This window comes from Typopeltis vanoorti, chromosome 5 (genome assembly GCF_054136105.1).
Source record: "Typopeltis vanoorti isolate ZY-2024b chromosome 5, IOZ_Tvanoo_1.0, whole genome shotgun sequence".
Classification (NCBI taxonomy): Eukaryota; Metazoa; Arthropoda; class Arachnida; order Uropygi; family Thelyphonidae; genus Typopeltis; species Typopeltis vanoorti.
The window spans coordinates 125,121,899-125,149,858 of NC_143553.1; the positions used below are offsets into that span (position 1 = coordinate 125,121,899).

A 27,960-nucleotide genomic window follows, 5' to 3' on the forward strand; every position below is an offset into this window, starting at 1 on the left:
GAGTTTGACGGTCATCAGTGTTAAATTATCTTGGTTGTTTTGGACAGTCTGAATGTATGTCAGTTGGCACATCATCTGCTTTTGTGGATTTTCCTGCCAGATCTTAAAGTTATTCTGTACCCATTGCTTTATTTCTTTGTCTCTGATTTTTTCTACTACACAAATTTTATTGTTCTGATTTTCAAGTTCTTCAGTTAGTTCTTCTTTTTCTCTCAAGGATTGTACATTTCAGGTACCAATTCTCGGTATCTCCTCTTTTAATTTCATTTTCCTCATTATGTTCTGGGTCAGTTGTGATATAGCTGTCTACTCTTTTAAACTTTAGTTTATTTGAGCAGTTGGATTTAACACTCTTGGGCAAGCTGCTAACCCAACAAAAAAAAATATCTCCTGTGTTGGCCAGGTATATTGATGCAGTCTATATACCTAGGGTTGCCCTTCTGGAATTATACACTTCCAGTTTGTTATGACTAAATACCCATTCACCCCCACACAGCAATGAAGTACAGATAGGATTAGTGGAGGAGCTCAATTTTGTGAATGTAAATATCTGAAAATAGCATAGTCAGTTTCTGATTAAAAAATATTTTCAGTGATGAAAATTATTTATTTTTTTGAATACTAGTTGATTATGCCACAAGTGCCATTAAAAACTCATCTAAAAAAAAGAATGGGGTCTTTTTGTGTTTACTGTCCTAGTGCTTAAGGGTCAAAGCTGTATAACTAAGAGGAGACCTCCATATAGCCTTTAAAGGAATGCAGAGAACTGACCAGGGGCTTCTGATCTAATGTCCAATTCTCATCTTCTCGTGGTGCACCCTGTTGGCTATCTATCTAGATACTGAACGAACGAGGATGGGCTGGCAATTTGGGATTTAGCTTACCAAATTGTATTCTTATTGGCTTAAACCACAATATAAAATGATGATACAACATGACAGAATTTCATGCCAGCTGGGGCATTATCCAGTTAAACAAGGCTTCAGGGAAGCAGGGCAAACAGCGAAAAGACAGCTAATGGAACAAATACTGAAATACACCCGAACTCAACATCACCAGAGTTCAAGATCGGTACTATCAACATAAAGAAGCCTGAATGAGAAAGAAATAGCTAGCTGAGGAATTGGATAAGTTCCAGATAGACATAATATGGATGACTGAAACCAAAAAAGACAAAAACTGGTGAGATCTTTCTGAGCAACAAATGCAAAATGTTATATTCAGGCGATGACAATCAAGGAAAAGCAAGAGTAGCTATAGTATTCAACACTAAATACAAGGCTAATCTTCTCGAATGGCAGGCATTATCAAGTAAAGTGATGTAGACAAATATCAGAATGGGGAACTGGACTAATTTGTGCCTATAGTCCCATAGAGAGTTCTACTATGGTAGAAGTGAAGGAATTTTTTTGAGGCATTAGAGAAACCAAATGGCACAATGAAAAAGGAAAAGTTGGTCCTTGTTGGGGATCTAAATAGAGTAGGAAATGATTGTCAGACATACAAAAATGTTTTGGGAAAATTGGGAGAAAAGAGCAAAGCTAATAATAATGGCAAATACCTGTTGGATTTCTGATCAGGACACGGACTGGTTATTACTAACATGATGTTCAAACATAAAAATGTGCACAAAATCACATGGAGAAAAGAGGTAAGGAATAAGAAAAGTCACTGGTGCAGGACACTACAGTGTACAGAGGATTTGAAATTGGAAGGGATCACCATTTAGTCTTGAGCAGGATAAAATCAAATTTCATATTGAAAAGAAGAACATGTAAGGAAGTTTTAAAGTGAATAAAAGTTGAGCAGCCCTCAAATGTGAACTGTAGACTTAAATACACAAACATTATTCAAGAAAAATTGAAAGAATTTGAGAACATGAACCAAACCTTGGAGATTGTGTGGCAAATTCTGAAAAGAAATTATTTAGCCTGAGAGGTTTGTGGTGAAGTTGTCTGCTGGGATAGAAAAATCAGAACTCCATGATGGACAGGAAGTTAAAGAGGCAGTGAAGCAAAAGAAGAAAGCATATCAAAAATTCCTGCCAAATAAGTCTGCTTGTGCTCTTAGAGAATACAGAGACAAATGTAAGAAAGCTAAACACTGTGTAAAACTAGCTAAACAAAAGTCATGGGAAGACTTTGGTAAGAACATAGAAAATAAATATCAAGAAGGTGGCAAGATATTCTGGAGGTTGTTGAAGAAGCTCAGAAATGAAGGAAAGAGTGCTGTGAAAAGAATTAGAGATAATAAAGGTGGCATGAAACCTAGAGAAAAAAAAATTCTTGATGTATGGAGTAATTACTTTGAAAACTTGCTAAATGAAACAACAGTGATGACAACGCAGTGGAAATAACAGTCAACAGATATGCAATTCATATCCATACTTGAAGTAAAAAAAAAAAAGCCATCAAAAGCCTGAAATGTAGAAAGGCAGCTGGAGTAGATATTTGACCAGAAATGCTGAAGTATGGAGGTATAAAAGTCTTACTGCAGCTGTACTGCACAGTTCAAAAGGTCTGGTCAAAGGAATGAACTCCAGATGATTGGAGTAGAGCTCTCATAGTACCTATATATAAAAAGAGAAATAAAACTGAATGTGAGAATTACAGAGGTATTTCCCTACTGTGTAGATTTATGCAAGTGTACTTGAGAAACATTTGAGAAGAATTGTGGAAGAGAAGCTTGGTGAAGAACAAGTTGAATTCAGGCCAAATAGATGCCATCAGGATATCAAATTTTCACTCTATGACAAATAGTTAAGAAATCATGGGAATATACCAAAGATCTGTATTTAAATTTTGTAGATCTGGAAAAAGCTACAATTGTAAAATGCTACAGTTGTATGGTGTCAGTGGGACATTATATCAAGCATTATACTTATTCTTTATTTCAATTGTAAGTCAGCAGTTAGAATTGAAGGCAGTACAGGAAGATGGTTTAATGTTAAATCTGGTGTTGGACAAGGATGTACATTATCTATATGGATCACATTATAAAGGAAAGTGGTATTAAATCTGATATCAAAATTGGAGATGTTAATCTCAGCTCTTTCCTTTCTGCAGATGATGTTATACTTCTAAATAAATCCTGTACAAGTCTGCAAGATTCTTCTTCTTCTGCAGCTTGTCCCACTTAATTGGGGTCACTGTTTTGGGTGAGTCTCCTCCACAACCTCCTCTCTTGTGCTGTAACCACATCCAGGTTCTTCATTCTGAAGTCCTCCTCCACCAGCTCCCTGCATCTCTTCTTTGGCTGCCCTCACTTCCTCCTCTGCACATCCATCTGCATTACCTTTCTTCCCACATATTCGTCCTCCCTCCTCATCACATGACCAAACCATCTCAACCTTGCCTCCTGTATCTTTGCTCCTAAGTTCGTAACTTTCACCATTCCCCTCACATAGTCATTTCTTAGCCGATCCTTTCTGGTCACACTGTACATGTACTTAAGCATTCTCATCTCCGCTACCTCCATTCTGCTGATGTAATTTTTCTTCAGGGCTGCAGTTTCCATAGAATACATCATAGTTGGTCTCATTACTGTCCTATAGATTTTGCCTTTTAGATTGATCAGTACCTTCTTATTGCATAGCACTCCAGCCATCTTTTTGTCCAGTTCCTCCATCCCACTTCCTTCTCAGCCTCTCCATCCTCTTCCACTGTTGAACCTAAGTATATAAAGTCCCTAACCTTCCTTATGACATTTCCTTCCAGCTCCAGATCTGTCTCCTGGCCGCCATCCACTTTGCAACACATATACTCTGTCTTACTTCTGCCCGGTCTCATACCTCTCTCTTCCAGTACGTTCCTCCATCTTTCCAGTTTACCTGCCACTCCTTCTCTTGATTCTGCACACAGCAAGATATCATCCACATACAGCATTGTTCAAGGATGCGTCTTCTCTCTCACCTCCACTGTCATCATCTCCATCATTATTAAACAGGAACGGACTTAATGCTGACCCTTGATGGAAGCCAACTGTAACTTGAAAACTTTCTGTCTGTCCTAGACAAGTCTGAACTCATGTCTTCACATTTCTGTACATCTTCTGCACCAACCTGACATATTTCTCCAGTACCTTCTTTTCCCTCAGACACCTCCAGACTTCTTGCCTTGGTACTCTATCATATGCTTTTTCCAGATCAATAAACACCAGATGTAGCGTTCATTGTTTCTCTCTAAACTTTTCTATCATCTGCATAATCCAAAGATGGCATCTGCCGTTGATCGACCAGGCATGAAGCCAAATTGCACCTTTGCAATCTCCACCTCCTTCCTCAATCTTCCATCAAGAACCCTTTCTATGATTTTCATTGTGTGGGACATCAACTTTATTCCTCTGTAATTTTTAGTCTTGTGCATCCCATTTACCCTTGTAGATGGAGACGAGTACTTTCTCTCCACTTCTCGGGTATATTTTCCTGTTGGCAAACTTTTATAAACAGGTCCCACAACAGGTCAATTCTCTCTTCCCCCAGTGCCTTCCATGTCTCCACTGGGATCCTGTCAGGGCCCACCGATTTTCCATTCTTCATCCTCTTCATGGCCTCCTTCACTTCCACTCTACTGATATTCTGCACCTTCTCCTCATAAGGCTGCCCATCTTGCATTTTCGAAAGGAAAATGCAAGTCCTTGCATTTTCCTTTCGAAAGTCCTTTAAAGTGTATTCTCCATCTGTTTCTTATATCCATATCCCTCCGTAATACTCTTCCTTTAGAGTCTTTGATCTGCCTCACATGTAAGATATCCTTTGATGCCTTATTTCTACATTTTGCTAATCGATAAATTTTCTGTCCTTCCTTTATTTCTAATTGATCATAAAGATCTTGATATGCAATGGTCTTCACCTGTGCAACAACTCTCTTGGCTTCTTGCTTTCTCTCTCTCTGTCCTCTTCCACACATCCCACTTCTGCTTTACCTTCCTCTTAGCTGTCGCTGCTGCTTGTACATTATCATTCCACCACCAAACCCACTTCTGCTCTCTAATCTTTCCAGATGTTTCACCAAGCACCTTAATTGCACAGCTCAGAATAACTTTTGAATTATGTCTCCACCAATCTTGTACACTTTCTAGTCCATCTAACACCCGCTCCCTAAAACAGTTTTTCACACTCTTCTTTTAAGTGAAACCACTTAATTGTCTTCATCCCATGGCTTCCAAAGGTTTTTATCTTTGACCTTATTTTAAACTCTGTGCACAGCAGCTGGTGTTGCTGCACTACTTGATCTGTTGGGATTATTTTACAATTTTTTACTTCCTTAAGATGTTTTCTTCTAGTCAAAATGTAGTCAATCTGTGAACTGTTGTTACCACTTCTAAACGTTATCAAATGTTCTTCTCTCTTGTAGAAAAACAAGTTTACAATTGCTAGATCAAATGCTACCACAAAGTCCACAATCCTCTCTCCTTCCTGGTTCATCATTTCCACTCCATGGCCACCAGGCACCCTTTCACAGTCCCTATTTTGTCTTCCTATGTGTCCGTTCAGGTCTTCTCCAACCATCACGATCTCATTTTCTTCCATTTCCATCATTTCTTCATCTAGCATGTTCCAGAACTTATCTTTCTCCTCTGCTGTACAGCCAACTTGTGGGGCATATACACATAAGACGACCACTTGCTCTTCTCCAAGATCCAGTTGCATTCGCATGATCCTGTCATTCCTCCTACCCTCTTTATTCAGTCCAGAGTAGAACAATTCATACTGATCTCCCAGTTCCTTGCCTTTTACCCCTCCCACCTTGTGTCTTGCACACACAAAATGTCCAACTTCCTCTTCCTCATCATGTCTTCCCCTTCCAGTCATGCTTCCAACATTCTCTCCACCTGCTGGGCTTGCTTCTTTAACCGCATTCACCCTTGATGCTGTAGCCCTTGTCCACTTCTCGCAGCTATAGGGTGATGTCGCTTAAGAGGTACGTCCTAGCCCTTGTATCACTTCCTTTTTGACTCATTAGATCACAGCTAGAGCTGGCAGTGAAGTTTTACAACCGGGTGTCTTTCCTGACGTCAACCCTCGCAATTTATCCAGTCTTGTGACCGACACCTATCGAGGCTAGTTTGCCCCCAAGATTCTGCAAGATTCCCTGACTAAATTGAATTAATGTTGTAACAGATATGGTATGAAGGTCAGCAATAAAAAGACAAAGACAATGAAAATAGGCAGAATCATTGAAAATGTCAACTGTGTTGTAAATGGAGAACCTGTGGAACAAGTAAAACATTTCAACTACTTAGGCATGATTTTTTGTGAAGATGGTAAATTAAATATGGAAATAGACAACAGAATCAACAAAGCTGGTATGGAAGGAAGTCAATTGAATAAATTCATATGGAATAAGAGAGAAATTAGTTGGAACACTAAATTAGCTGTATACAAGACAGTGTTCAAACCAGTTTTAACTTATGGATCTGAGAGCTGGGTCAGAAATAAAACACTTGACCAAAGACTAGAGACCACAGATATGAGAGTCCTGAGAAAGATTAGGGGCATGAACAGATGGCATCAATCGCAATATCATAATAAAAACGAGAATATTAGGAAAGAACTTGGCATTGTTAGCATCGAGGAGTGTAAGCAGAGCTAATCTCAGGTGGTATGGTCACTTAAGCAGAATGGGAGAGGAAAGATTAGCATGTTCTCTGCCAGGTTTTCAGGAAAAAGACCCAGAGGAAGACCAAGATATAGGTGGATTGATACAGTAAAAAGTGCCTTAGAAGACAGAAATATAAGATCTGATAATGTTGGAATCTTGAAAGGTAACAGATTGGTTTGGAGGAAAATTGTAGGTAGGAAGTTAATAATAATGTAAATTTTTCATGTAGTGCTATCATATCCTGTACATCCCTTGTTGGGTTCATATCAGGAATGTGATGACGAAGTGTCCTGGTTCGTTCTTATTGCTAGAAATTCAGAGTAGCATGATTTAGTTTTCTTGAAAATCAATAATCATAATATTTTCAGTTTCATTGGTGTGTTTAGATTGTATTGCATACAGTGATATTTGTAGTGGTGCTTTTATTTGCCTTTCTTATTAGTGGTGGAATGCACAATATAGGGCTATTGCATTCTCAGTAATGTTCCAATAAATAAGATGTTAATGAATAGTAGATATAAGGTAGCAAGTATTACCATCCTGATTTGTAGTTAAAGTTGTAAGCATAATTAAGCCTTAATAATATATTACTAATATATCAATATTAGTCGGAGATATTATGTCTTAGTAAATTTTCTGTAGTCTGTTGCTTAAAAAAAATAAAAAAAAAGTGAAGATAATTTTGTAACTGGAATATTTGAAGATGTGTTTTGATGGCTATGGGTATGAAAATCGAATGGTAGAAATCATGGACAGTGCAATCATGAATGAGTAAGTTCAGTATTGGAGGAATTAAAAAAAAAACTAAGTGTAGAAAGATAGTTGACCACAAATGCTTAAACATAAAAGTTTTACAAGTACATTCAGTTTTATTTCGTAAAACTGAATGTACTTGAAAAAGTACTGTTCTCATATTCATCTTTGTGTGAAAAAGGAAATTCAGCTGAATACAAGACGATAAATTTACCTACTTGAGTATATTCCAGGCAAGATATTTGAAGAAGCAAAAAGAAATTTTGGATGAGAAACTTTGGAAAAACAAATTGGTTCGGACCGAATAGGGTTTTTCCTGAACTAGATTTTTACTTTATCAAATAATTGAAATCATGGGAATATAACAAGGATCTGTTAACTTTGCAGATCTGGCAAAGCATAATGCCAAGAGGAAAGCTCTTCAGAATAAACCGAACATTATACAGTACACTCTACATTTATGTTGTCCAGCAGAACTGAAGGATGCATGGGAAGATGGTTTGATTTAAAATCAAGTGTCAGCATAGATTGACTCAGTGTAGATTTTTTTTTTTTTTTTTAATTGTGTATAAATTTTGTATTTGGCTTTATATTTTTTTCAGGGACAGGAGGCCTTTATAGGTCAACTGCACCGTTGTATCAATATTCGTCTACTTGATGGTAGTCAAGTTTCTGCTCCTGCACTTCCACAGGGGAATATTGGAGGTAAATATTTATGCTATTGTATATCAGTAATAAATTAATTTTATTATATTATTATTATTATTAAAACGAAAAAATTATGGTTAGCAGAACTAAAGGATGCTGTCCAAATGGATGAGTTTACCTATAGTAAACAAACAATGTTTTGTAAATAAAAACATTACCTTTAATAATTGCATTCATCTTCTAAGTAATCCTTCCATAGCTATGAGAAAACTCCATCATCAATTTGAGGCATTCATTGATATCATGCTGTCATCTTTTTTTTTTTAACTGTTATTTTTCTGAAAATCTCCCATATACTGAAAGTGTTGACCCTTAGAGGTAATGTTCTTAAATTTGAAAATAGAAAGATATCAATGCCAGGTTCTGATTGCAGTAAATACTTTGATGTTATGCTTTTTGCTAGTGACTGCTCTTTGAATGACAGATTTTGGAACCATCTTTGCACAAAATCTTCATTCTAAAATTCCCAATCAAAATTAATCTTATGACCTCTTAGTTGAAATTTTTTTTATTGTTTTAATAGTTTAATAGTTTTTATTTCATATTAGTTTCATCGCAATTTGATGTTGAATGTTAGCGATAACACTGGACATTACATCATTTCCATGAATTTATTTCATCATTGATGTATTTATTAATCCCCTTTTTTTGTGCTTACTCTTGAATAGGGAATAGTAGTTGCACTAAATGTTGGAATTACTGCAACAGACTCCAGTATTTCTAAAAGTAATGCCTTTCCCAACACTATGAAATTTCAATAGTTTTGTTACTAGATATAAATTTAGCATCTAGAAAAATCTCATTTATTCATGAAGACCAAAACGAGTGAAATCCTTCTACATGATAAATGCAAGATTCATTCATTCATATGGAGAGAAATGTTATCTATGGAATTTAATAGTAAACACCATGATGATAAATCTCTTGAATAGGGAATAGTAGTTACAAGCAGATAACATTTATAAATTTGAGACTGCAGGATTGAAAAATGTGAATCATAAAAATCCTAATCAAAAATTATTATATGGACAATTTAAAATTATTATATTAATAATTATTAAATTATTATTATATTACATGGAGTCCATAGACTCATTGAGGGAGGGTCTAAACGTTATGCCAAGCACTGTCCAATATTCACACAATATCTATCATACTTCGCTTTGAAATCAGTCACTGCACCCATGACAGACTGACAACCCTTTCACTCATTTACCACTCTCCAAGCAAAAAAAAATCTAGTCCTTACATCCTTATTAACTACACTTTTGCTCAATTTCCATAGATGACCCAATTCTCCCACTACCAAATCTGTTCTGAAAACTTTCTATGAACCCTGTGAAAACCTGTCAGTAATTGATATGTCTCGATTCCTTTTTCCACCTATTAGCCAATTTCTGTAAATTTTTCCTTATAAGGTGCATTCCATAGCCCTGCCACCATCTTGGTCACTCACCTCATCCCAAAGAAACCCAGGTGACCAAATGTTTGCAGTAGTCAAGATGGGGGTCTTATCAAGGCCTTCACTGTGTGTGTGTTCATTAGTAACCAAATAATCTGATAAGCTGTTTTTCTTTTTTTGCAATATGCTCTCTAAGCTTCAGTTTCCTATCCACCAACACTTTCATGTCGTTGGCTTCATCAATTTCTTGAAGTGCAGCTACCAGTATGGTATGCAGTTATATCTTTTCACTTCAAAATGCTTAATTTTGCATTTTGCCACATTAAATTGATATCCATTCTCCTTTGCCCATACTTCCAGTTTATTTAAGTCATCCCACAAAAAAAAAAAAAAATTAAAGGGGTGGGGGAAGCAAAGAAAAACAACTGCATCAAAAAAAAAAAAAAAAAATATATATATATATATATATATAAAACTCCAATAAACAGTTTTTAAGAAAAATAAAAAGAAAAATCAAACAACAACAAAAAATCCAATTGCATATGTTTAACCTTGATGTAGTTTCTAAGAGAACCTCAACTATTAAAATGCTGTGTATAATTACTTCTCTTACAAATGTAGTACTTATTATTCAACAGATCTATTAATTCCATTACAAAGAATGGCAAATAAAATATTCTCTTATTTGCTCCAGCTCAAAATTCTTTGTTCATTTTGTTGTATTCTTTTACAGCCTGTGTCACTTTCCAAATTCTGATAACAACTCCAACTGTTTTGAGTATTTGTCTTAAGCTTGATTTTCTGCAGTTTAAGTACTCAGGTGTGTTGAAGCTTCCATTTTCCACTTCCAGCTTCAAGAAACAGGTATTTGCTGTTAACAGTAATCAAACATAAATTGTCTGCCTACCCACCAAAATATCAGATAATCTCTGATTCTCCCCCCCCCCCCCTGCAGAAGTAACCTTCATGTGGGCTTTTGAATTTCATATGGAAATGACATTGTTTCCTTGTGGAACTATAGGTTTTATGTCCTAAAAATAGGAAAAATGGCAAGACAACACTTACTATTAATAGACATGTTATACTGAACTCGATATTAATTGCTTTGGCTTCCTTGACTTTTTTTTCTCTACTCCTACACAATGTTTTCTGCATTTCTTCCAGCCACTCTCTCAGCCTTTGACACATGAGCGGTGCCAAACAGGATGATTTTTATGATTTCTACTCTCCTAATCCAAACACCTACTTACCTAAAGGTGAGAGTGATTACCAAGGCAGATTGCCTTCCGCTATACCAGTTGCTTGTATGTCATTGATACTTCCTCAGTACTAAGAAGTCTCCAGATTTAATGCTTTGTATATCCACTTTAAAATGTTTCTTACTCATCTAGTAACTATACTATTTTTTGTGTGTGTGTGTGAGAGAGAGAGAGCATATCCCTTATTTTAAAACTCCTCGCATTCATCTCGCTTCTCTCAAAAATATTATAGCAAACTTTATTACCTTGGAGGCCCACAGTGTAGATTCAACAACTTTTGCTCAAGTGATGATCTCTTAGCCTACCTATGCCCATTTCGACATCCAAGGCATTGACTATATCTGCTCATCAGACTAACATGTTATGATTGATGTACCTTTTACCTTGAAAAAGAAACCAGAGAATAAACTGGTAACCAAGCAGGTTTGCCAGTTTCTTCTCTGGTTGTTCATAACATAGTGGATGTCTTCCTCTGATTTCCCTATCCTTGTGAGTACTTGATCATAGTGAAGGGGGACCTCCCTGTGATGATACTGGCCCACTTTTTCTTTGCATTTCCTTCCTGTTTCCTGCTCTACTTCTCCAGAGTCTTCTTTACTATCCTGTTTTCCACACCACCTTCACTGGGATTCAATGCCCTGCTGCCATGTTTGCCATGCAGTGCAACCTGTGGACATCTGGAAAGGGGGAGGGGGGAGATCCTGGTAGTATTGCACAACTTTGGTCAATATAAGTGTTCCTGGAATGGCCAGCCAGGATCAGTTGGCTAGTGGGCTTGAATACAAGAGTCAATGGTTAATAACAAAAGAAAGAAACAAAAAGATGTGATACCAGTATAAATGTAACAGTGTTTCTCATCATCCATGCAGTAGATAAAAAGCCTATAGGGAAAATGTCACCCTTCTTTATTCAAAAGAGTTAGGACTGGCAGAGTCTCCTAAAACAGTCAAGAAACTGTTCTGATGATATCCTTGTAGAAACATCTAGTCAGCAATGCTCAGAAAAATTACTAAAGGCTACATCAATGGGTGGAATACCAATTATAGTGTTAAAACACTTAACTCTTCTAGAGGAGTGATATCAGAATGGGATCTCCTTGATGTTCCAGATGAGGATATATGTTCAGGACTTGAGTATCGGGGAGTGAGAGGTATGAGGCACATCCTAATACATAAGGATGGTCACTTGGTTTTCGACTGGAAACATCATCCTTACTTTTTATATACCTAAGGCTCCAACATCTGTAAAAGTAGGGTATCTCAAATGTCTTGTTGATTGAACTGACTTTGTCTTTGGTGCTAAACGACCAGCTTCTGTCCACTGTTTTGACTGCTGTTTGAATTCTGGTGTGTAATGGTGAACCCAGGTCTCATCCATAGTAATAAATCGATGCAAAAAATCAGTTTTGTCCTTGTTAAAGTACTCCAAGCACTGTTCAGAGATTTTCATGCAAGTGTGTTTTTGACCTGCTGTGAGCAAGAGAACTTTTCACCCATCTTGCACCAAGCTCTCTTTCATTTGCAATTCTTCATGCAAAATATATCCTACACATTCTTTTGAAATGCCTATAGTCTTGGCAATTTCATGCACTTCTTTGACTCGCTGCTCATCCAATACCATATCGTGCACTTGATCAATAATTTCTGGTGTTGTTACACTTTTTGGACGTTCTTCACGTGGATCATCTTCAAGGCTGGTATGGCCACATTTAAACTCAGCAGCCCATTTTTTAATTGTCTAACATGAAGGAGAAGAGTTACCATAAACTTTAATGAACTTCGAATGAATTTCTTTTGGCATTAAGCCTTCTTTTACAAAGAATTTTATAACTGCATAATACTCAATTTTATTCATTTCAAGGTATACGGCCAACACTTTTGCTTCAGACAGCTGTATAAAACAAATTACTTGATAGAATGACTTGCAATTTCACATGCATGCTTATGACAGATGTACAAACTTTAAAAAAAAAATCTTGCTGATAGTGTTGCCATCTATGCTGAAGGTCAAGAACCTTTCAGACCACTCTCCTATTAACCTGCTAAAGAGGCTATACAAGTCTCTTTAGCAGGTTCATTTTAAGCCTCATGTTAAAGGTTTTTGTTAAAGAGATTATACAAGCTGTTGACAACATTACCTGCACACTAAACCTACAGCATTCCTCCTTAGTAGGTTTGCACTTCATCTTGCATCTTCTCACTATGCCAACTAGGGAAGTCCTATACTCTGCCACCCATCTATATTCAGGTATTTAATGTACAGAGAACCTTTCAGACCACTCTCCTATTAACCTGCTAAAGAGGCTATACGTCTCTTTAGCGGGTTCATTTTAAAGAGCCTCATCTTTAAAGGTTTGTGTTAAAGAGATTATACAAGCTGTTGACAACATTACCTGCACTAAACATACTCCATTCCTCCTTAGTAAGTTTGCACTTCATCTTGCATCTTCTCACTATGCCAACTAGGGAAGTCTTATACTCTGCCACCCATCTGTATGCAGGTATTTAATGTACAGAGTGCAGTACACTCTGATTTCCCTCCCATCTCTACCTTCATTTCAATGGTTCACAATCTGAGACCTTCGTTGGTTGTACTGCTTTGTTTCCTGACATTACTATATCCTACCAGATCCCACTTTATTGTAGCAATTATACACCAGAGTTGCTTACCATTCAGCTTGCACTTTTTCATATAAAAGAAAAGTGCTATCAAGAATGTGTTATTTATTCAAATTCTGAGTTCTTTATGGGCCATCTTGTCTTCTGTGTATAATTAGTTTACAACTATTGTACAAAATTATCCATAATGCCCCACCTATGTGTGAAAAATGCAACATTCGTCTCACCATTTGTAATATTCTGGTGAAGTACCAGCACTTCACATGAAAGAGAAATGAATTTTTACAAATCTAGCTGAACCATATATGCTCAGGCAGATGTTATCAGACACTGACAAATTGCATTGCTGTTTTAACTTTTTACAAAGAATTAATTTAAATAAGCACATTTGATTATTAATTCTGTCTTTGTATAGATACTGCTTTAGTATTTTTTGTATTAACTTTTAATTTTAAAGTATCAAATGACCAACTCGCAGAATATGATGGCACACATAATTCTGAATTATTGTAATAATTATCTCTTTTAGATACAGATTGGAGGGATGAAGCTTTTGATATTATAGATGCAACTGAATATCCTACAGAAGGAGCAGGAGAAGCAGAGAATGTTCTGGCAGCAGAATATTTTGATTCAGCAGATAATGAGTTTCAACTTAGAAGTTCTAGTGATGAGTAAGCATTATTCAAATGAAATAAGTTTTTGTTTCAGAAGCTATACATCACCCATTTCCTGATATGTACCTTTTGTGTGGGGGGAAAGGGGGGGGTAGGTGATAGTACTATGTGAAAAGTTTTTATCATTGCTAACTTCCTATCAGCAGTTTTCCTCCAAATTATTCTGTCAGGATTCCAATATTGTGAGATCTTATATTTCAGTCTTCTAAGACACCGATTACTTTATCGGTTCACATACATATTCTAAGCAGATTCATACAGTAAGCTGAGAATGAATTCTGTCATTCTTGATCATCTATACCTTGGTCCTCATCTGGATCTTTTTCCTGCCATCCTAGCAACAAATACCTGTTTTTTTAACAGAACAAAAAAGACCTCTCACTCTCCCATTCTGTTTGAGTGACCATTACCATTCCACCTGAGATTAGCTCTGCTCACATATTCCTGAATGCTAACAGTGTCAAGTTCCTTTCTAATATCTAATAACAACTGTGGAGGGAATTTAAGGAGGAAGGTGACCTGCAGGCCCATGAACAGTATAAAGCACAGGCCAGAGGGGTAACAAGTGTGGTAAGAAAAGCAAAAGCAGATTATGAAAGGAAATTAGCCACGCAAGCTAAAGAGAATCCCAAACTGTTTTTTCGATATGCTTGCAAGTAAAAGAAAAAATGTATACGGCAGAATGATTTTAAGGAATGCCGATGGTAGGGAGGTAACTGAATCAGTTGATATAGTGGAATTGCTGAGTAAGATCACTTTGCAAGAGTATATAATCCAGGTGGTGATATTTTAGGAATGGAAGAACCAATAACTTATATCGGAATTGAGGTGAATAGTATATTACAAAACCTTAATGTGAATACATCTGTGGGATTGGATGGTATACCAGCTCGGGTCTGAATCGATAAGTTAAAACTGGTTTGAACACTATCTTGTATACAGCTAATTTAGTGTTCCGACTAATTTCTCTCTTATTCCATATGAATTTATTCAATTGACTTCCCTACCATACAGCTTTGTTGATTCTGTTGTCTATTTCCATATTTAATTTACCATCTTCACTAAAAATCGTGCTTAAGTAACTGAAATGTTTTACTTGTTCTATAGGTTCTCCATTCATAATGCAGTTGATATTTTCATTGTCTTGTTATTGCTGACCTTCATACCATATCTATTACAACAGTTATTCAATTTAGTCAGGGAATTTTGCAGACTTGTAGCAGATTTATTTAGAAGTATAAAATCGTCTGCATTAAGCTTTAAAGAGCTGATATAACATCTCCAATTTTGATATAATGTTTAATACCACTTTCCTTCATAATGTGATCCATATAGATAATGTACATCCTTGTCTCACACCAGATTTAACATTAAACCATCTTTCTGTACTTCCTTGAATTCTACTGATGACTTACAACTCAAATAAAGACTAAGTATTGATATAATGCCCCATTGATACCATATAACTGTAGCATATTGAATAGCTTCTCTCTTGGCACCTTGTCATATGCCTTTTCCAAATCGACAAAACTTAAATACAAATCTTTGTTATATTCCCATGATTTCGCCACTATTTGTCATAAAGTGAAGATCTGATCCTGACAGCTTCTGTTTGACCTGAATTAAGCTTGTTCTTCACCAAGCTTTTCTTCCACAATTCTTCTCAACTGTTTCTATATGCAAGTATACTTGCATATATCTTACCATGAACACTCAATAGGGATAGACCTCTGTAATTCTCACATTCAGTTTTATTTCCCTTTTTATATATAGGTACTATGAGAGCTCTACTCCAATCATTGGGAATTCGTCCCTTTGTCCAGGCATTCTGAACTATGTAGTGCAGCCACTGTAAGACTTTTATACCACCATACTTCAGCATTTCTAATGTCTTCATTAGCAATACTTCAGCATGTCGAATATCATCTACTCCTGCTATTTCAAGCCTTTGATGGCTTTTTCTACTTCAAGTATGGATATGTATTCCTGACTGCATGCCTGGTCAGTGTTTTTTATCACTGTGCTGTCATCACTGCTTGTTTCATTTAGCAAATTTTCAAATTACTCCATACTTCAAGGATATCTTTTTCTCCCATTTTCATTTCCACCTTTATCATCTCTAACTCCTTTTACGGCACTCTTTTCTCCATTCCTAAGCTTCTTCAACAACCTCCAGAATATTTTGCCACCTTCTTGATATTTATTTTCTATGTTCTTGCCAAAGTCCTCCCATGACTTTTGTTTAGCTAGACATACTGTTTAGCTTTCTTACATTTGTCTCTGTATTGTCTAAGAGCACAAGCGGACTTATTTGCCAGGAACTTTTGATATGCTTTCTTCTTTTCCTTCACTGCCTCTTTAACTTCCTGTGTTCATCATGGAGTTCTGATTTTTCTATCCTTGCAGACAACCTCACCACATGCCTCTCTGGCTGATCAATCAGGGTTTTCTTCAAGGCTAACCACTGAATCTCCAAGGTTTGGTACCTGTTCTCAAACTCTTTCATTTTTTCTTCAATAATCTTTGTGTATTTTAGTCTACAGTTCACATCTGAGAGCTGCTCAACTTTTATTCGCTTTAAAACTTTCTTACATGTTATTCTTTTCAATATGAAATTCAATTTTATCCTGCTCAAGACTAAATAGTGATCATTTCCAATTTCAAATCCTCTGTACACTCTGGTGTCCTGCACCAGGGAGAAAATTCACTATCAACAATAATATAATCAATAAGACTTTTCTTATTCCTTGCCTCTTCTCTCCATGTGAATTTGTGCATACTTTTATGTTGAAACATAGTGTTAGTAATAACCAGTCCATGTCCTGAGCAGAAATCCAACAGGTATTTGCCATTATTATTAGCTTTGCTCTTTTCTCCAAATTTTCCCCAAATATTTTTGTATGTCTGACAATCATTTCCTACTCTGCTATTTAGATCCCCAACAAGGACCAACTTTTCCTTTTTCATTATGTCAGTTGCTTTCTCTGAAGCCTCAAAAAACTCCTACCTTAGTAGAACCTTCTGTGGGACCATAGGCACAATAAGTCTCATTGTCCAGTTCCCCATTCTGATATTTGCTCACATCACTCTACTTGAAACCGCCTGCCATTCAAGAAGATTAACCTCGTATTAAGTGTTGAATACTATGGCTACTCCTTCTTTTTCTTGATTGTCATTGCCTGAATATAACATTTTGTATTCCATACCATATTGTATACCATATGCAATATACATACATATGGTAAATTGAGAACCTCCGCAGGCAATGTCCATGCATATAGACTCTGCCCAGCATAAATAAATGTGTTAATGCAGAATTCATATATAAGTAATAAAAAGATGTATTAACTTGATATAGCCTACTAGTTTTGCTGACTTTACTGTTGGCTTCGTCTGAGCACACAAAAAGCAACAAAAACAGCTTGAAACAGAAACAAGCTAAAGTATCAGGTTAAAACATAACCGAATGCTAAAATATTATCAAAATTGAAATGAAACGTTACATCAGACGCATAGAGCATGTATACTCCAGGATGTTTAAAGGAAGCAATCTTGTCTTTAGGTGACTGTAAGAAATTGCAAACTGTCTTTATTGGTTTGTATGCCAGTCGGATCTTGTGAGGTCGTCTTAAGAGGTTTGCAATTTTCTGTGAAACTGTGCTAGCAAAAAGGAATGGAAATGGAAGACCTGTAGTTAGTTTCTTGGGTTTGCTGTAGGGAGGGGTTGGAGAAAAGAATCTTATTTATCAATTTTTTGGGATAACCATTGTTTGTTAAAGTTTTGAAGATGAGATCTAATCCGTCTGTTAAAACTTTATCTCTTATGATATAAACTGCCCTGTTTTTCAGCATATGAATAGTACTCAACTTTTGTGAAATATGGTGTGATGAAGAAAAATGTAGGCAATGACCAGTGTGGGTCATTTTGCTGTAAACCTTTAAATCAATATTGCCATTCATTTTTTTTATTATTAATGTGTCTATAAATGATTATTTTCTTTTCCTTCAAGTTCTAAGGTAAACTTGATTTTTTGATGAAATGAGTTTATTGTAATTAGGAAATCAAATAGATCTGTTTCACTATGTTTCCATATGATGAAAATGTCATCGACGTATCTCCACCATAATGATGGTTTTGGATCTGTATGTGACAAGATGTCTTTTTCAAACCTTTTCATAAATAAGTCTGCACATGGAAGAGATAGAGGACTACCCATTGTAAAACCTGATAGTTGTTTATAAATTTTTCCATTCCAATTGACGTAATTTGAATTGAGGCAGTGTCTATAAAGTTGAGCAATGTCTTGAGGAAAAACAACCTTACGGTCAGCTATGGACAAGATGTTTTTCTATAGACATCCTGGAGTATACAACATCCCCTGCTCTTGCAATTTAAATTACATAGGATGTAATTTAAATCGCAAATGACAAACATCTAGAAGTTTTGAGATGAGAATAAAAGAACACATTAGGGATGTCAACAACTATGTTCTCCCCAGGACTTTTTGAATGGGCAAACCGCATGGCTGGTTTTACTGACCGCTTGGCTAATTAATGTTGTGAATTAACATGGCTAAATAATGAGCAAGAATGGAAAAATAATTTAAGACATTTTTTAATTAATAGTGATAAGAAATCGAACCAGAGAGTCTCGATACTCATGAGACCAGCTCAATTTCTTGCATTGCAAGCCAATCTCGAGAGCTTCGGATATTCACTTTGATGCACGCCAATCTGTACATGGAAGAAGACAAAAATCGGGATCTTGAATACAATAGTATCAGTTGCAAAGAAGATCTTTTATGAAAGAGACACAATTTTGATGTTTGAAAGAAATAAATTGTGAAAGTTGAGCGAATTTGAATCAAAGGCAAAAATCAATGTTAAAAATATACATTTATTTTTCTTAATAATGGTTTTTGTCCGAAGATCATGAGTTAAGTATTTAATATTTTATTTTGTAAATGAAAATAGGCCTTTGCATCAGATATAGTTGTGATCTCGGGGAATTCTCGAAACTCTCGAGGACTATGACGTCAGTCTCGAGTGATTCCCATTCCTAGTAATTAACACTTATAAATAATAAAATTGCAACATAAAGTGCGTTATGTGTCATGGGTATTACTGTCAGTGCACAATTCAGTGATTTGTTCTGATTAATTTAATAACAATGATATTTTGTATTTATTAAATTACCCCATATCGAATAAAACGTCAAGTCAGAAAACCACACTCTTAAGTTATTTTAAGAAAGATGAAACTGTTAAGCATAGTAGCAAAGATACCAAACCAACAACAGAATAGTCGATTTCTGCAGAGTCTCTTTCAAATGTAAAACGTGCAGTTATCCAAATGAAACCGTTAAGCATAGTAGTAAAGATACCAAACCAACAACAGAATAGTCGATTTCTGCAGAGTCTCTTTCAAATGTAAAACGTGCGTCTAAACACCGCTTATTGGGTATTAATAGTGAGTGGTTTAAAAAATTCCATTGGTTAGTGGTGAAAGATAATGGAATAATGTGTTCCACATGTATGAAATACGGAAAGAGGTGACCCACAAACAAGGAAGTGACTTGAGTAACTATGCCATGCACAAGACTTCAAAAAGAAAGCTTGGTTGACCATGAACAAAGCAAGTTACACGCTGATTCTTGTTCAGATATAATTGGAAAACGTATACTAGAAGAAACTGGAATAGGACAAATTGAAAATCAATTTCAATTTTGAATAACTTGCAGAGAGATGCTTTTCTGGGAGCTTTAAGATCTATGTATTGGTTAGCGAAAAATGAGTTACCACATACTACATTATTTGAAAAATTGCTTGAGCATTGCAAGGCTATGGGCTGTTCCTACTTAGAACATCTTAATGTTGGTAAAAATGCACATTATACCTCAGAAAGAATAATACAAGAGTTGATTGATACTTTAGCATCAGAAATTAGATCTAAAATATAGCCAGCCTGGCTGGCCGAGTGGTTAGCGTGTCCGCTCTCCAGTCAAGAGGCTGCGGGTTCGAATCCCGCCGTGGGCATGGACGTTTGTAATTGTCTGTGGAAAAAATAGTGGTGGCAGTTGGCGGTAGATGGCATTGGTGGCTTGTGAGTGGTGGAAGCAGAGTTGTAGAGTAGATGTCCTCCCTCAGTGAGTCTTTGGACTCCCTGGAGGTGACAAATAATAATAATAAATACTGAAAAATATATACATTCTGCAGATTATTTCAGTATTTTATGTGATGAAACAACAGACATCTCAGTTTTAAAACAACTGATTGTGTACATTAAATATGCTTGTCAACTTAGAAAAGAGGTTAAGGTTAGTTTTGTATGAACTTGCAATATCATTGATGGCAAAGCTGAGACTATAACTAACAAAGTAATTGAAACCCTTGACTGTCTAGGGTAATCTATAATCTGGTGGGGCCTAGGATCTGATGGAGCAGCTTTCATGATTGGAAAGCAAAAGGGAGTTGCAAAACTGCTCAAAGATAAAACAGATGGACTCATGGTCAACTGTCATTGTGTAAACCACCGACTGGCTCTGGCTAGTGCTCAAGCAGCTGCTGAAGTGCCTTTTTTAGTCATGTTTAATGATATCTTAAGGCAATTGTTTTTCTTCTTCCAAAATTCCTCAGTCGGGATGGCTGGTTTAACCCAAATCCAAAATATACTGAACAGTCCTCAGATTAAACTTAAAATGGCTAGTGACACTAGATGGCTGTCTCATGCTGCTGCAAATACAGTTTCTAAGAGAATGCATGGTGAGTGTTATGGCTGCATTGGAAAGAGAGCCACCGAACAAAATATCACAGCTGAAGGTTTAAGTAAATATATCAGAACATACAATTTCATAGCTTCACTAATGATGCTTTCAGATGTGTTACCGCATTTATCTAACTTGTCTAGATCATGGCAAAGGCAAGATGTTGACTTAACCAAAACAGAGCCAGTCTTAGAAGCCAGAAAACTATCCATCATGTAATTGAAAGACATTCCTGGCAGTCATTTTCAAAATCTTCATCTGCATCTTTCAGGTGAATGGTCAGACCTTCACATTGATTATTCAGATTCTAATGTTATTACGTTTAAGACTATAATATGATAAATACATAGGCACAGTTATTAAACACCTAGAAGTAAGATTTCCAGATTGCCAATCATTTCCTGCTTTTCAATGCAGAAAGTCATGATTAACATGATGCTTCTGAGATTCTTTTTGATTATTATTCTAGAAATGGAAGTCTTGCAGTTTTAAACTAGAATGGGTATTGTATCAAAAATGATTAATGGACATTCATGCAAAAATCTAGATCCAAGACAAATACTGCTGAAATTAGCAACAACATCTGAGCTCAAAGAGTCTTTTCCAAATATGGCAAAACTAGCTGCTGTTGGACTGGCCATATCTGTGAGCACAGCTGAATGTGAGAGTGGTTTCTCTGCATTAAAAAGGATAAAAACCTGTATGGGGAATCGCATCAGTCAGAACACTATAAATAATGTGATGCTGATTTCACTGGTGGGACTAGATCCAACAGATTTTAATTACGAAAAAGCTGCTGTCAACTGGGCTTCTAAGAAGAGAAGAATTAATGTATAGAATTTTAAGCTGTGAGCATTACTATATAAAATATTATCTTTGTTTGAAGTAATTTCTAATAAAATTGCTATTTTAATTTGTTATGAAAAAGGGTCTTTCTTAACTCATTCAAATTTTTTGCACACCTGGCTATGAAATAATGCTTCATTCCACCTGGCTGGTAAAAATTTCTGGGGAGAACACTGAACAACAACAGAGAAGATAATTCTGGTTCAGCTCTCTATTTTTCTAATACCAATCACAACATTGAATTGGATAAAAGTACTATGCCGTACTTAAAAGAAGACTTTCATACCCGTAACATCAAAGAAGCTGCAGTAGTGATCCATTCAAGAGGCATCCTTAACAGAAACCCAGGAATTGGTGACATCTGGAAATCACTCAACACATTGGAGTTCAACTTTGCAGCCAATTACAGAAAGCACCTGTATAACAATGACTGCTCATACATGCTCCATGCATCTGATGTAACGTTTCATTTGAATTTTGATAATATTTAGCATTTGGTTATGTTTTAACTTGATACTTTAGCTCGTTTCTGTTTTTTGTTGCTTTTTTGTGTGCATTTTTTTTACAGCAAAATTATTACATGTATTCTATTTACAACAAAATTTCTATTTTATGTTTTTGAAATCTCTGTAAAATCGAACTTGGAAAATTAATTTATCGCAAGAGATTTTACACCATTATACAGAGTTGTAATCTTCATTGAGTTCATGTGACTGGAAGCTGGTCCTAAAAGAAAAGATAAGGTTAATGAAGAATTTGCATATTTTTCATATGCAAGTAGTAAAAAGGTGTATCACCTTATTATTAATTAAAATACTCTAGATCAGAGAAAGTTGTATATTTTTTTTTCTTCACTTGGTCACAAAGTATATTATTATTATGTGACACCTCCAAGGAGTCTAAAGACTCATTGAGGGAGGACACCTACTCTACAACTCTATCTCCACCACTCAATCCATCAACTACAGCGAACCCCATCATCTACATCAAAGCCATCTACTGCAAACACACCAGGATTCGAACCCGCAGCCTTTTGGCTGGAGAGCAGATACGCTAACTACTCAAATAACCAGGCTTGGTGTCAGTATTTGAAGTAATTTTATTCTTGTTGAAATTTTTCAAGTTGAAGCAAACAGTTTGCACCTGGTGTTTCTTCACAACTAAGCTACATATGGAGGCTGTTAATTTCACATCATTTGCCTTAGTTTTTTGGTATCTTCTTGGGTTTGGCTCCAACTGATGATACCTCAAAGGTTAAAACCAGACTGTATTGTGGTCCCTCCTATAATGTTTTTGCATTATGGAGTGCAGAAGGAATTGATGTGAAGTTAACAGCCTCTGTATGTAAGTAGCCTGGTTGTGAAGATATTGCATGCACAAACTTTGCTTGCTTAAACATGGTAAAGGATTAAACAAGAATAACATTTCTTGTTATTAATTAGTTCGCACAGGCAGGTAGGGTTTTCTCCCAGCAGACCCATCACTTTTTAATCTTGCAACTCAGTAAAACTGACAGAACAAAGAGGACATTCAAAAAATACTAGTTGACTGACCTGGTTTACTGAATAGTTGGTGTATCTGCTCTCCAACTAACAGACTATGGCATCATATCCCACCATGGGCCTGGATGTTTTGTGAATATAAATGAGGTGGAAGAATGAATTTCCTTGTTCATTGCTGGGACCATCATTCTGCTTAATGAGATCAGAAGTGGTTTGTTTTCCTTTCTTTGTTCTAGGGCAAGGTTTTTGAATTGTCTAACCCTTAACTCACCCATGTAAACCTGTTGTATTATAGGTTGGGATTCATGTTAAAAAATAAAAAAAAATTAAGGAAACATCATATCTAGTACATGTTGGGAATGCACAATCTCTACAATCATGAGAAATGGAGACCAACTATCAGTTTCAAAAAAAAAAAAAAAAAAAAAGTAGCACTATAAAAGAGTTCTGTCTATTTATTTTGTGGAATAAAGATTGGAGGAAAATTAAAACAATACTAATTTTTTGAATAACGCAATTACATTTAATCATTGTACACTAGTTTTTAATTAACCTGCAGTCAATGATAATTTTCTTGGTTAAGCCAACCTATGGGCAGTACATTTGCTACATGTGAAGAGTAGCAAATGTACTGCCCATATTTTCAACATTATCAGTAAAAAAAAAATTAGTATTACTTACAAGCTTCCATGAAGTTTGAAGATTCATTACAGATCAAATGCTCACATATTGCAAAAACTATCACAAGGGCGGTCTGAAAAGTTCTCGACCTAACAATGAAAAAATTAATTTATAATTTCAACATTATTTTTATTTTTCAGCATAATCTGCCTTAAGACTAATACATTTATTTCAGCGATGCTCTAATGCTATTATCCCATCCATGTAGTAGTTCTCAGTAAGATCTGCAAAATACCCCTCTACAGCAATCACCTCTTGAATCAAAGAAAAACACTGACCAGCGAGGAAGATTTTTAGTTTTGGGAAGAGATAGAATTCAGAGGTAGCCAAATCTGGGGAATAGGGTGAATGTTCCAACAATTCATAGTGCAGATCTATTAATTTTCCCATTGCCAAAACACCTTTGTGTGCAGATGCATTGTCCTGATGAAAGATGATTTTTTCTTTTTCAAATCTGGTCTTTTCTCACGAATGTTTTTGTCTAGTCTGCTTAAAACATTGGAATAATATCCCCTGGTTACTGTTTTATCCTTTTCAAGATAATTAATAAACAAAATGCCTTTAGCGTCCCAAATTTTCCATCAGCAGGAAATGACCTTTCCCGCTGATGGAACCAACTTTGTCTTTTTGCCCACTCTTTTGATGCTGTTTGGATTCTGGTGTTCAATAGTGAATCGAAGTCTCATCCATACTAATAAATCGATGCACAAAATCAGTTTTATTTTTGTTAAATGTTCCAAGCACTTTTTCATGCGAATGCATTTTTTTTTGATCTGCTGTGAGCAAGTGTGGCACCCATCTTGTGCAAAGCTTTTTCATTTGCAATTCTTCATGCAAAATATATCCTACATATTCTTTTGAACTGTCTATAGTCTCAGCAATTTCATGCACTTTGACTCGCTGGTCATACAATACCATATCATGCACTTGATCAAAGATTTCTGGTGTTATTACACTTTTTGGACATCCTTCACGTGGATCATCTTCAAGGCTGGTACGGCCATGTTTAAACTCAGCAGCCCATTTCTTAATTGTCAAACACAAAGGAGAAGAGTGCCCATTAACTTTTATTATTATTATTATTGTTGTTCCGGGAAACTCCAAGGAGTCGACAGACTCATCGAGGGAGGCCCTAACATCATGTCAAGAACAACTATTCAACATTCACACAGTATCTATCATACCTTGCCTTGAACTCATTCACGGTCGAAGCACCCACAACAGACTCTGGAAGCTTATTCCACTCATTTACCACTCTCCAAGTAAAGAACCTAGCTCTAACACCCTTGTCAACCACGCTCTTGCCCAGCTTCCATGCATGGCCCCTAGTCCTCCCACCACCAGTCATATTTTCAAAAATATCTTCTGGATCAATCTTATAAAAACCCTTCAGTAATTTGAATGTCTCAATCATATCACCCCTCCTTCGCCTATCGTCCAATTTCTGCAACCTACAAATCTTCAACCTATTCTTATAAGGTTCATTCCACAGACCTGCTATCATCTTGGTCACTCGTCTCTGGACAATCTCCACTTCCTCCCCATCACGAAGAAACCCTGGTGCCCATAGCTGGGCACAGAAGTCCAGATGGGGTCTTATCAAGGCTCGATACAGAGGAACAACAACTTGTTCGTCTCTGCATGTTAAAGTATTTTTCAGAAGCCAAGTGATTTGGTGAGCTGTTTTAGTTACTTTTGCAATGTGCCCCCTAAACTTCAACTCCCTATCCACCAACACTCCCAAATCCCTGGCCTCATCAATCTCCTGGAGTATGATTCCACCAATGCGATATACTGCTGCTATTCTTTTCACCCCAAAGTGCATAACCTTACACTTTGCCACATTAAATTGACATCCATTTTTCCTAGCCCAGTCCTCCAAACTATCCAAATCATCCTGTAAAATTTTGACATCTTGTGCACTCACAATTGCTCTACCCAACTTTGCATCATCAGCAAACAAGTGAACACTTCCTCTCAGATCCTTTCCAATATCATTGATGAACAAATTGAAAAGTACTGGTCCAAGAACAGAGCCCTGTGGCACTCCACTAGTTACAAGACGTCTTTTAGACTCCACTCCTGAATAAACCACTCTTTGATATCTCTCCTTCAACCACCCTCTTATCCATCTCACCAACCCTATATCTATACCAATCTGCTCCAGTTTACTGATTAGGGTTCCATGTGGTATCCTATCAAAGGCCTTGGCAAGGTCCAGTAGTATCACTGTAAACCCATTACCCCTATCCAGTTCAGCCGTCACTGTGTTATAAAACGTGAGCAAGTTACTGAGGCATGATCTACCCTTCACAAAACCATGTTGTCCCCCATACAATATCCCATTTTCATCTATCCAATCCTGTATTCTTTTCTTGACTAATTTCTCTAAGACCTTGACAATGATTCCTGATATGCTAATCGGTCGGTAATTTACAACAGCAGTCTTGGAACCACCTTTATGCAGTGGAACTATTTTCCCCTCTTTCCACCCGCTCGGGACTAACCCAGACCCGAGACTCAAATTAAACAAAATGGTCAAGGGTACTGACAATTCTTTAGCTGCTTCTCGTACAACACGAGCTGGTATACCATCCAATCCCACAGATGTATTGACATTGAGGTTATGCAATAGACTACTCACCTCCACTTCATTAACCACAATTCCCGTATAATCTACTGGTTTATTCGTTTCTGCAATGTCACCGCCTGGATGATATACTTTTGCAAAGTGCTCACTCAGTAACTCAACTATCTCAACTGATTCAGTTACCTCCCTACCATCGGCATTCTTTAAAATCAACCTGCCATGTACATTTTTCCTTTTACTTGCTACATACATATCTAAAAAACTGTTTAGGATTCTCTTTAGCCTGCATGGCCAATGTTCTTTCGTAATCCTTTTTTGCTTTTCTTACCACACTCGTCACCCTTCTGGCCTGCGCTTTATACCGTTCATGTGCCTGCCGGTCACCCTTCTCCTTAAATTCCCTCCATAGTTGTTTCTTTTTTTGCAACTCAAGTTTAATGGTGTTATTCATCCATTTAACCCCTACTTGATTTATTATTTGGACTCTAGGTATACAGTCAGCCATTGCTTCATGCAAGCACTTCTTAACTACCTCCCATCCACTATCAACTTCTAGTCCTTGCAGTTGTACATGCCATGGCACTGAACCAATCAAACTCCTAAGCTTGTCATACTTTCCAGCCCGATAATTCCACATGTACCCTGTCTTAATTGAAAATTCTACGCCTTTAGCCACCTCCCAAGTTAAGACCCTATGATCACTCTCACCGATTGGTGGCAATGTGGTCATATTTGTTACAGCCAAATCCTATGATGTAATTACTAGGTCAAGCACTCTCTGACCCCTAGTATTTTCCATTACATGCTGTCGCAGATAGTTATCCTTTAATAACCGCATAAAATCCAGTTCCTTCCTCCCGTGTGTCCTCTCCTCACTCCAATCAATGCGACCATAGTTGAAATCTCCCAAAATAATCACCCTCCTTCCACCCATTTCTTCTATTTGCTTGTGCATACTATCACCACCATCTTTTCCATCACCTGGTCTATAGCAGCACCCAATTGTATATTTAGTTCTGCTAGCCACAATCTCACACCAAAAGGCCTCAAATGTGCTCTTTTCTCTATCCTGCAATTCAACTTCTATTCTCCTTGGCTGGAGCTCATCAGCTATCATCAACAATACTCCTCCCCCCATTTTATTCTCTCTGTCATTCCTGAACACACTATACCCATCACATTCAATCCCACTAGTTATATCATCTACAGTCAGCCATGTTTCACTAATACCTATAACCTGTGGTCTGGAAGTGCCAACCATAGCCAAAAACTCTTCCTTCTTGTTCCTAATACTCCTAGTATTAGTGTACATGAATTTAAGACCCCCATTAGCCCCAACCCTACCTTGATGCCTTATATTAACTATCCCACTCAGATTTGTTGTCCTTATTTGCTCTAGCATATTATATTCATTCTTACATTCAACTGCCTCCATAAGGACTGTATCTCTACTCCTCCCCCCCCCCTAACAAATCTAGTTTCCCTGAATTTGCACATCCACTACATTCAGCAACACTTTCTCAAGTCTTCTTACGCCGTAACCATTCAAATGCAAGCCA

General features: G+C 36.7%; 1 protein-coding gene across 2 annotated transcripts in view; it reads left to right on the top strand.

Moving 5' to 3' along the window:
• LOC150106788 (receptor expression-enhancing protein 1-like) overlaps positions 1–27,960 on the top strand; it is a 171,109-nt gene that overhangs the window by 107,413 nt on the left and 35,736 nt on the right. For both annotated transcript variants that reach the window (XM_090392700.1, XM_090392701.1), the window contains 2 exons: positions 7,958–8,060; positions 13,872–14,016. In XM_090392700.1, the coding sequence (XP_090248826.1) occupies positions 7,958–8,060; positions 13,872–14,016 (248 nt within the window). The remainder of the gene's footprint in view (positions 1–7,957; positions 8,061–13,871; positions 14,017–27,960) is intronic.